The 12,121-nt window shown below is 38.0% G+C and overlaps 1 protein-coding gene across 3 annotated transcripts in view; it reads left to right on the top strand.

Annotated features, from left to right (window-relative positions):
• The window catches only part of KIF26A (kinesin family member 26A), a 144,125-nt gene that overhangs the window by 31,410 nt on the left and 100,594 nt on the right, over window positions 1-12,121 (top strand). For all 3 annotated transcript variants that reach the window (XM_063439957.1, XM_063439959.1, XM_063439958.1), the window contains exon 3: window positions 9,506-10,018. In XM_063439957.1, coding sequence (XP_063296027.1) covers window positions 9,506-10,018 — 513 coding nt within the window. The remainder of the gene's footprint in view (window positions 1-9,505; window positions 10,019-12,121) is intronic.

Below are 12,121 nucleotides of genomic sequence, written 5' to 3'. Positions count from 1 at the left end.
GCCACCGACCTAGACCCGCCCAGGCGGACACGCTGCAAACTGGATGTGAAATGGTTACGAATGAAACGCTGAACCCGACTCTGTCTCAATGCCGGGCTTGATGCACTGTTATTGCATATGTCATACATTGTATCTAGACGTTTGATACCCCCCCTCCACCCCTTTCTTTTTTCTGTCTCCTCCCCTTATTTGAAAAACTCAATAAATAAAGAATGTCTAAAAAAAAAAAAAAATACAAAAAAAAAAATAGGTATTCAATAGAAGCCTAGACATTGATCGTATGTATTTACAAACCTGCTCATTTGAGAGTGGAATCAGAGATCCCTCCCCCCACCCCCCCCAAATGTGCTATTTTGGTCCAAAGTTGTGGTGTATTTTTTTAATTCAGTCGCTTCTGCTAAATTAATAATTTTTTGTTTATTATTATTTCTCATTTAATGTAGAGCTATCATATTCTACATGACATTACAATGTTACAGTGGTGATGAAATATCCATTGTCTGTTAACAAAATGGTTGTCGGCGGTGGACTGACTTGACCAACTAGCAACGTTGTCTGTCAAAATATCACAAACTTGAAAGTGTTTTTTGCACAACTCACAGGATTCTTAGTAAAGTGTGAATTATAGGGAATTTTAAGTAAACAGGAAGTGTTTATTTTTACCCTACAATTTGAAATTCACTGTGAATTCTTGACAAATCGCATTTTTATGAATAAACCTGTCCCTGTTTAGTGAATAATACCGCCCTCTTGTTTTTGTCTCCATTGTGAACAAGGCCTCAGTGCTATTTGAAGCCTTTGATGTCCAGAATGGTTTGCAATCAGTTTATCTATTCCTAAAGAGTTACTGAACATTTCTTAATAACCTCTAATTGAGCTAATTCTGTGCTCTTCCACTTTGAAATGCATTCTGTTTTGGATATTATACTGTGAATGGGGCCAAAGACCCGCTCGCTGTAGGGGGTCTAATGAAAGAGACAGGGAAAGGAAATCTCCTTAGAGAGCCTGTCTGAGGGTGCTGACAGAGTCAGACATGTAAATAAAGGAGTTTCCTGTCTGCTATGTCATACATTCCAATAAAACGCTTCAGATGTTAGCTGCAACTCTGTTGCTGGAAATTCACAATTTGACACTATTAATTGTTTGCGTTTGGAAGTATAATGTAACAAACATGAAATAATAGGTGTTAGTATTAGTGGTGCAGTGATTAGAACTTCAGCTATTTACCTCTCTCATCAAGCTCAGGCAGCCTAAAGTCAAGTTGACAAAACATGTGCTCTGTTTAGTCACTTACTTTGTTTGAAAACATTTTTATTGCATCGGGTGTATTTTGTTATATATAATATTTTTTTTTTCCAATTTTTTTTTAATTTGTCTTGCTCTAAAAAGTGTTGTGGTTTTTTTTTTGTTTTTTTTTCGAGCAGATGTTTTCATGAGAACCTAAAAAATATACAACTGTAGGTAATGAAGGTGTATGCGATGTAGAGCAATTTCTGACTGGTTGAGGGGTGTTATGTTGCCGTATTAATTCGTATTCATCCCCTATCTTTGTGTGTGTGGACCTGCAGTCCATGGTGATATTGTGAGGAAGCAGATATACATTGTAATTCCTATTGCTCAGAGGACTCCCTCTGTTGGGACAGAAAGGGCATGGAACCAGGTCAAAATGGCCTTAAGTGACCAAAAATGAGGCGAGACTAGAAAAGTTATGGCTGTGCCTAAAGCAGGGTTTCCTGTTTGGGTGCACAGCTGGGTGTGGATGTGGGCTGGGACGCATGGTTATCCCCAATTAAAGCACAATTCTTTCATCTTTAGTCTTAAAACATATTCGTAGCACAGTGCTGAGGTAAATAATGGCATTTTATGAAAGAGACAAAAAAGTGTTCATAGTTAAAGCAACACTACAGTGTCAGGAATACAAAAAATATATCCCAGACATTATGTCCTTAGATTGCAGTAAAAAGGTGTTTTTACGCACTTTTTCCTCCCATGCTGGTCTCGCCGAGTCTGGCTCCACCTCCATGGCTGAGATAATCAATCTTGACTATATTAGCCAATCCAATGCTTTTTTATAGGAAAAACGTGTGTCAAAACGCCGTGCTGTGCCAATTGGCATCTCCTCACAGTGATACATTGACTTAATGCATCTCTATGGGGAACATTCAGCACCTCCATGCAGAGTGTGGAGATGCTGAATATAGGTGCTGTACACTGCAGCACTGACCCAGGAATCACCTGTAGTGGCCGTCTGAGTGACTGCACATAAAGCTATTTCTAGGCTGCACTGTAAACAATGCTTGTTCTCTGAAAAGCCAGTGTTTACATTGAAATGCCTGCAGGAACATGCTACAGGCACCAGAACCACTACATTAAGCTGAAGAATTTTCTCTTTACTATAGTGTCCCTTTTAAAATACTGAAAAAAAAAATTTTATTATAGGAATTGTGGGTGTTAATGTAGACATGTTCTGAAACAAGGTGATTATGTGTATTATCTCTTACATTGTCAATTGTGCTTTGTAGATATTTTGCAACACTGTAAGTATATTCCGGGTGTATTGATTGCAGTTAAAGCCACTATGCAGTGATTGGCGTTAACCCTCACTTGTAAAAGCATTGCACGGAGAACATCTTTAAAAATAGATATATACTTTTTAAAACTGTAAAATTAAAATGATCATATTCTGTTTGCTGCAAATTCATAGCCTCTATTGAATAGCCCCCTGTGGGAACACGATGTAAAGATATTTGTAACCAGTAGGAAGCTTAACTAGCTCGCTCCTTTGATACCTTTGACTGTGGGGGAGGGCCTCTAGATGAAGCCATTTTTTTATTTTTTTATTGCTGTTGTCGTAAGCCACACACAGAAGGGGGGCAGTGGATCCCATTTTTTTCCTATTAAACATCAATGCACATTTAAGTGTATTTATGTATTGCCATAAAAATCATGATCGCTGGTGTCCCTGTTAGCTGAAATTTGACCACTGTGGCATGAATTGGAAATGTACTGGTTGTCCTGCTTGTGGGACACTTAAAGCAGCTTATAGCATTTTTTTTTTTTTTTTTTTTTACTTTTAAGGCACTTTTAACTTTTAATGCAATGCTGCAATAATCAAAGAGATTTGTGTACGTCTGTACTGTAATGTCTCCTCTGAGAGAAAACAGACAGACTCCAGGCTGGAGAGACATAGCCCAGACCCTGGCCCTGCTTGAATTCCTCTCCCTGTGTGCTATACTATATACTCCCACTGTCTGTATGTTCCATCTATAATGACCACTTACTATATAACCCTTTTCATTTCAGGAATTTGATGTGCCTCATTCTGTCTGCTCACAGAGTATGCAATAGGATATTATTCTTAAGCATCTGTCAGATTGTGTAATGATGTAAAAAGCATTCTTTTCAGCCTCTTTGCTGCTCCACGGGAGTATCATATACATACTTAGCTTGGCCATAAATATACCTTGAGTGGCAATGTGCAATGGCTCTATAATGGGCTTGCGTTTATGTTTATTTTTTATTATATTTCTGTTTTATCACCTTACTTTATAGTAAAAAGCCATTGCAATCACAAAGTCTTAAGCAATCACAGGTCGTCTTATCAAAACAACTATTTTGATAAGGAACATCCAAGTTTTTTTTTTTTTTTTTTATATTTCTGTTATATATGTTACCTATCTTATTGCAATGGTTTCACTTTATTATTGAATATATTTGTTTCTGAAGTCGTGAATTACAGGATAGGGAAGCTGAGCTAATTAGAGGCTATGATTGCCTGTTTAGCTTTCATCATTCCTCCACACCCAGTGGACAGTATTTCCAAATGGATAGTGTTACAGAGGTTCTTCTAATCAGTTGGACACATCCTCCTGAGAGACACTCCAGATGTCTCTTACTTGGTATCTGGAAAAGACAGACAAGCTTGCACAATGCCCCTCTTGCTATGCTCACTTAGGTAAGATCTGGTCCAGAGTGGATCTCACTGCAGTCTTCATAATGTGTATTGGTTTGAGATGAAACTAATTCTCTTGATGTGATCTTTAAGTGATGAAATATTTTTTAATTATTACGATGGCCACGCACCTCTGTAGTATCTTGATGATTGCATCGTGGTGTGAGGTTTTCTTGACCCTGTTTTTAAAATACGTTTTACTATAATTTTCTTTTTTAAAAGTTTAAATGATGATGAGGCTGTGCATATAATTTTTTTTAAATCTTTTTTTTTTTGTTTGACTTTGGGAGTCTTGTTTTGTTAAGCGTGTTGAACAGATGCCTTTTTTTTTTTTTTTTGCATACCTCTGAGATCTACAAATTGTCTTCTCATCAGTATGTGGTAATATAAACCCCACTGTGTGGTAAGCATACTGCTTGTGGCCAAAGTTATGTGGTGGCTACATATCTGTGCAAGTATTTTTTTGTTTTGTCTATTGTAATACCCAATGGAGACACCAGCATCTTATTCTAAGTCTTAATTCTTAACATGAAGTAAGTTAGATTATCTCTCGAGATAGGAAACTGTTACAAGATCCTTGTTAAGTTAATGACATATATGCTGTTGTGATTGATCAGGTGGTTGTGTACAGAGAAGGGCTGGCTAGATTGGCCTGGGGGTTAGTTTTTAGCTAAATACAGTTTCCTGTGGTATCCATTTCATTGTGTGGGTGTGTGGGCTTTATACTGGACAATTGTTGTAAAACTTCAACATAGTATATTAATGACCAACTATCTTTATTTTGTAAAACCTGTGTCCATAGCTTTTAAGGACCAATATTAATCAGTTCATCGCTAAATATCTAGAACATTCTATTTGGTGTTAATGTTGGCTAATATTAATGTGAGAGTAGCAAGCCCCACCTGGCTGCTATACTTGATATGTTGTACATATTTTAGTGCACTTCTTGGTCTCAAATGAAATTCATACAGCCAAACACTTGGCATTCTGGGATTGAGCAGAATGCATTGTGGGAATGAGTGCACATTTCATTGGAGTAATATAGCTGTCATTTTTTTATATTTATGTGTAACTCCTCAATATTAAACAAAGCATTATAACCACTACATTAATCTAAAGTCTCCTGGCACTGTGTAACCTTTGAGCCAAACTATTAATTTACATTAATTTGGTACCGTGTGTGTGTGTGTGTGTGTGTGTGTGTGTGTGTATATATTTTTTTTTTGTAACCTGAACTGGTGTAGAAATACCACTGACCTAATAGAGCAGAGGTACCGGTAGGTTAGAGGATAATGTTTATTTAAGCTAACACAGCGCATGGTCTTGAAACAACAAAATTTGCCCTACGAACTTTCGTAGGCTTTAGAACCGTACAAACTTGTCTTTTTATATTTAGCAAGCCACTTTGAAGAGGACATTTTACTGGAACAAAAGATTGAAGACGTACAACTGTGTCACATTTATTGGCTTCTTCTAATTTCACACATTCTTCTTAGTCTTTGTAAACCCATCCTATTTCTAAACAAAGAATGTGACCATTAAAGGGACCTTGGCAACTGGATTCATGTTAAGTTAAAGTGCGTCCGTCACCAGAAGGATATTCCTTATCAAACACTCAAAATGCTGTTTGTTTTGTGTGTGTGTTTTTTTTTTTTTGGTTATATAGTTTTGGGATATTTTAAGTAACACAGTTGCAACATTATGATTCTCTGAGTAACTGCTAATCTCATGTGTGTTTTGTTTATTTTAATTGTTTTACATTGTTATTTTGTAGACTTGTGCAGATGAATCCGATGCATTTTTAAATCTACACTCGAACATACCAATCGGCCTCACTCTGCAGGCAGATCCTGGACAAATCTGTTAATTCAGGCGCAGATTAAAAGGGCATTTTATTTGTTAAAAAGCTAAAAAGCATTTGTGCAAGTCTACAATTTTGTTTTATACTTAATGTACAAACCAGGAATGAAGAATTGGATCAAACTTATACATGTAATAATTGGACCATTTTGGACTTGACTGTAAAAAAAATAAAAAATATTGATATTTAAAAGCAGGAAATACTTTTTCCTTATTTATTTTAACTGGCGGAATTATTCAACGAGCCTTGAGTGACAAACTAAGGCCTATGCCACCTAATTTGCCTTCTGCTCCATCGTTTCTTGCATGCCCATTCCATTTGTGGATCGAATTTTGCCATTGTGGTGTACTCATAATGGGCAGTTATGCATTTCAGAGTTTGAAATGAGCCTTTAATGAACTTTATTATATTGAATATAGTCTGAGCTATGACAAGGGGTGTAGTGTCTGCGTGTATGCAACTTAATGGCCTATGGCAAGCCATTTAATTTAGTACAGATAGAGTTTAAGGAATTTTATTTACAATTATTAATTTCTAAACATGCATACTGGCTTTTAAACATTCACACTGTGAGTTTTATTGTAAAGAGCTCTGTGATGCACTCACACACAACACTTTCATGTGAGTTTAATTGTTGGGGCGCTCGGTGATAAATGCACGCTGAACTTCTTCAAAAACACACAAAGATATAAAACTAGGGAGTGAGGGGTATTTGGCCATCAAAAAGGCTTCCCGTGCTAACAGACACTTAAGATGAAAGCGTAAAGCGTAAAGAGAGGTGGCTAAACAAGTCTTGGAGATACAGTCCTCGAAGTCACTTGAGTGTTTTTGTGTTTTTATTTTAAAAGTTAATAAAGTGATCTGATGCATTGCTCATAGATCTCTTGATCCCATGTGTAATTCATTCCCTATTTTTCCCTCTTTGCATTCGTTGTCATTTTGAACGTTATTTGTCACTCAATCAAAAAAGTCTTCAAAAAGGGAGGGGGTTAGAATGTGTTGTAATTTCTGAGTTGCTTACTTAGTGCTCTCATGTACACTTTTATCTGTGCACGCTCAATAAATCCTTCGCATCCTTGCAAAACGGCAGGATAATTTGGGATTAAATTTGCCCTGTGCTATGAGATAGTTGGCAGGCTCTGTGTAATCACAGAGCCGTGTACCGAGAGGCCTGGCCTGTTCGATTCCATCCTCACAGGCAGACTGTGTGTTTTAGCTCATAGCGGAACATGCCAGTATTACATACTTTGTTAGGTTATTGCTGTATGGTAAGGTAAATTACCCCCGAGCTATGCAGAGAGTCTAATTTTCTTAAATCCCTATCCATCATTCTGTCTGAATGTGCCAAAACATACAAGTGTTATACTTTTTAAGCTCCTTAAAGCACTATTACCTCTCTATTATTTTTGATTTACTCTAGGAGTGGCCAAAAGGTAGATCACTAGATTTACAACTTTCACGATGCTTTGCCATGTTAAAGATTGCAGTCCTAGGAAACTAGTTGTGAGCAATTAACTTTAAAAAAAAAAATTTTTTATTTTTTTGCATAAAATATCCATGTTCTTCGAAAACAGGGATGTTCAAACATTCACCAGGGGCAATCATTTGGACAGTTTTAGGACTGCTGTAATTAACTGTATGTAATTAACTTTGTGCATCACTAAGCCATGTGAAGTGCATAAAATCCTTGTGTCTCCAGACTTTGAATTTGAACAGTATTGTTCTAAACTGGATTAGAATGCACTATGATAACTTTTTTTTTAAAAATATTCCTTCTGCATTTCTCTGACTAGAGATTACCAACAACATTTGTGTAGAATTAATGCTGTTTACATATTTTTGTTTCCTTTGCAACAATTCATGTGCAACTTTTGAACAAGAAAATATTCACTCTTTTGGATATAAAAAAAAAAAAGAATAATTGTTGAGTGGTTTTGTGCCTTTGCGTTGTGGTAGGATAAAATACCCCTATTTTTTTCCTTTTTTTTTTGTTGCAAATTTACACCCACTAGGCAAATTTTTTTTTTTTTTGCAAAATTTTATTTATTCTATTGTAAAATGACTGTAATAATAATAAAAAACAAATACAAAATGTGATGCTGTACTGCTGTTTTGTTTCCGTTCTGACACTTCATAGCCCTATTGTTAAATCCTCCCTGTTAATATGTGACTCTGAATCTCTAGTTTACCACGCTATCATAAAACCATGTTGAGGGTACACTTCACTTTTAAGTTTTGCGGGCTAAACTTTTATAACCGTCCTGTGTTTATCTCTATCCTCTAACACCCCTTCCCACCCGCTGACCAGGTGTTTTGTCGCATTCCTTGAAGGGAAAAAAAAAAACCCAACAAGGTAATAATCTCTAAACGCAGCTGCTCCATCAACTAGCAAGACAAAGATAAATCCTACTATAAAAACGTGGTTATAAAAAACCTGAACGAGTAGTTTAAATACTCTCCGTCAAATAACCCATCAGAATTCCAAGACTGAAAGAATTTCGGCAGCTGAATATTTCAAACTGACCTGTAAAAACCTTCTTACGCCCAGCTTAGATCAAAGCAGCTGTGTCCAAGCATTTTCATGTGCCCGGGAAGAGTAAAAAATCTATTAACATACCTGCTATGCATTGTTGTAAAAGGAGGATTTAAAATGGCTTATGTGGAATGTACGACTCCCTTACTGTTAGTGCATCCAATTCCATTTTATAGGTTGGTGAGATTGCTACATGGAACAGAACGTAGATATTTTACATTCCAGTTGTTCTGGAAACTCTTTACTGTAATCCCAAGCCACGATTTGCACAACTACTGGTGTGGTGAGGTTGATGAGGTTTTAGACCACACTTTTGGGCCTTAGTAGTTTCGTAATATTCATTGGTATGTAATTCAGAACAAAGGCACAGTGAACTCTCTTAATAAAACAGAAAAAACACTCCATGTGTCTTATGATAAAGATTCAGGCTATGGCCTCCAAAGCTCACAGAATCCCATGCAGTCATGGTGGAAGCCACCATTTACACCGGTACCATCTGGTAGGCTTGTAATGACTTTCTACTGGTTTATAGTGTTTCCAACCACTTCCAGATGTCTTGTGGCTTCCACCTAGTCTCTGCTTTGTCATATGGTTGTAAACTCTGATTGTTATGGTTGTAAGCTCTAACAGAGTTGCGCGTTACGGGTTTGAATGGGAAAAATAATGGTCATTTACTGAATTCTGCCATTTCCCTTTATAATGTCCCTTATCTCTGCCTCTGAAATCTTGTAAATGCATAAACCCGAATCCCTTTATCCTCCAAACATATGGATACACAGTCAAAAATAAAATCTCAGAACATGGACATATGGAATGTTACAGAGCAGGTGGAAAGTTTGGGAGGGCATTTGTGTGGCCTTTGATGTGATATAGGAAAACAAGTAACCTATTGCATTGCTTTATATTTTTATCAACAGACATTGCGGGACTCTTTTTGTGTCCTTTGTGTGTCCCTCGATCACTGTGCAAATTGTACAGTATCCTTACAGAAGTCAAATGCACTTGCAGGACTTTTAAAACGAACATTACATCTGGGTATCAAATGTTTTACACTAGTTGTGTGTTTTTATGGAATGTTGTATGTTTTGTATTTTGTGTGACTGACTTGGCTTTATTTGAAATTTTATGTTTTTGTTTTTTGTTTTTTTTCATTTCCTAGAACCCACAATTTTCAGCTTTAATTTTTGACAAGCTCCAAGTGCCTGATTATTTGCTGAAGAGCAGGAATGAAGGAGAAAGCCGATGTGATATCTGCGCCACTCACTTGAACCAGTTGAAGCAGGAAGCCGTCCAGATGATCCAAGCTTTCAATCAAACCGGCAACCCAGAAATTCTAGATTGTCCCCGTACTGTGCCTGTGGCTAGTGTTCTCCCGGGGCTATCACCCCAGAAAATGGTCACCGTTTCATCTCAGAAGGAATTGTTGATGATTGCTGGACAGGTGGGCAAGCAGCCTGGGAAACCAACACCTGTTTTCCCTGGGACGGAGAAGAAAAAAGGGCTTGGATGGACACAAGGGCCGGGGAGCTTTCCAAGCTCCAGTTTGCAAGTTACAGTGGCTCCGAACAGCCTTGGTGGAACTTTGAGCTCAGTGACCATCCAGGCCCAACAGTATCTAGAAGGCATGTGGAGTATATCCAGAGTCAACAACTTCCTTCCTTCATCTTGTCAGGTAAGCAAACGCAATTGGAGTGTGCTGGTAATTGTCATTCTGTATTAAGACGAGTTGTGTGCTGGAACTTGTGTTTTAAATGGGAAAGTACCGTTGCCTATTTTCCATCTTCTCTTGATTTTGTTTTAGTTACAGTGTCAAATATCTTTTTGCGAATAGAATAATCCCTTAAAAATTAAACTTTGAGTTCTAGAACACTAGTTTTGCATAAGAAAAATAAAAATAAAAAATCCAGTATGGTAACTGAACGGATAGGACTTTTATATCTTACAGTTTAGCACAGTGTCTTCAAAATATTAACCACCACAGACCCTTTACATTTAAAATTAAATAAAAAATGAACTGATTTATATATAATTATTTAGGGCTTCTGAAAAATGTTTTAAATACAAGTAGAGATGTCCCGAACAGTTCGCCGGGAACTATTCGCTGGCGAACATAGCTTGTACGCGGTCGCCGCGGCGGGCGAACATATGCGATGTTCGGTCCGCCCCCTATTCGTCATCATTAAATAAACTTTGACCCTGTACCTCACAGTCAGCAGACACATTCCAGCCAATCAGCAGCAGACCCTCCCACCTCCATGACGAATAGGGGGCGGACCGAACATCACATATGTTCGCCCCCCGTGGCGACCGCGAACAAGCTATGTTCGCCGGCGAACAGTTCCCGGCGAACTGTTCGGGACATCTCTAAATACAAGTGTTCCCATTTGACAACATTGATCAGATCAAACCCATTTCCCAGTTTTCTGTGTGTATTTAGAATATTTTTGCAATTCTCTTCCTGCGTATATATCTGTTCTTAACATCTGCCAGTGACTGCAGATCCCTAATGAAGCTATTAATATTTGAGTGGCTCAGGAACAGAAGCTGAAAGGATGTCTTGGTATTAGTTATAGAAGATGTCAAAGGTTGCCAATCTTAATTGGATGAGCAGAAGGTGAATATGTTGCAAAAATTAGATTTATTAATTCATTTTATTAAAAAATAAAAGTTTTATTGAGGCGTTTCTACTAGAAACACACAGAATATTTCACATTTTTTTTAAAGGAACACTATAGGATTAGGAATACAAATGTGTATTTCTAACGCTATAGTACCCTAGTCACAGTTTAGGTGACCGGCCCCAGTTACCAGGGCTAAAAGGCGAGTTTTACTTAACCTTTTTTTTTTTTTTTTTTTTTTTTTTTATTTTTTTTTTAAATTTTTTTTTTTTTGCAGTGCTTGAAAATGATACAGGCATGTCTGAGGTGCCCCGAAAGCAGTCCTCAGGCTATTCCCCCGCTTTACATGCGGGACATATGTATATCAGGCACAATTTTTTAATAGAAACATGCTTAGTTATTCATACTTTAATATCTAGAAGTATTTCTATGTCGCTTGCTAAAGGACCTAGACTGTGGACAGTACAGGTCGCGCATATGTATAGTAGAGGCTATACTGATAGATCAGTACTCCTAGGCTTCACGTGGCCTACAGGCTAGGACATGAGCACTTAGTGCAATACTCAAATCACCGTTTAGCAGTAGGTGCCTAGTTTTGTAAAGCATGGGCACAGTTATATATCATATTGCTTGGAAGTTATACTATGAGTTTAACAGATATAGTAACATTAATCTTAAGGTCTATTCATGCTGATGCAATATAATTAACAGTGTGATTCTTAAATTATAAAGTTAAACATCTAGCGCTCTAAGCTGAACTAATGGAAGGCTAAGATAAACCAGCGTAAGTAAGGTATGCAATGGTTGGCAAAAAGCAGTCGTCAGCATATGAACTCAAGCTGGTATACAGCGGTCACCGTCACCATCACTTGCATCTGGACCCGTGGGTTAGCGTATGCGGGTCATAGGAGAGTTTGTGGTGAGTCGCCATTTATCCTATTCCTTCTGTGGGAATGTGGCTGAGGTTCCCTGGCTGGTCCTGAGGAGGTGCTGTAGATCTGGCGGGGGTGGGGGTGTCCCTCCTGCCCCAGGCTGATATGTAGGCCTGCGCCTTCTGGCCTGAGACTCGGTGGCATACGTTGCCCGAGTGTCTCCCCCTCGTGGGGGTGGCGGGAGGTCTGTAGGTAGATTGCCGCTTGTGTTTCCGCCCATGTGGC

This window comes from Pelobates fuscus, chromosome 13, assembly GCF_036172605.1.
Source record: "Pelobates fuscus isolate aPelFus1 chromosome 13, aPelFus1.pri, whole genome shotgun sequence".
NCBI lineage: Eukaryota > Metazoa > Chordata > Amphibia > Anura > Pelobatidae > Pelobates > Pelobates fuscus.
The sequence above is the reverse complement of the archived record's forward strand: the minus strand, read 5'-3'. Positions and strand labels throughout refer to the sequence as shown.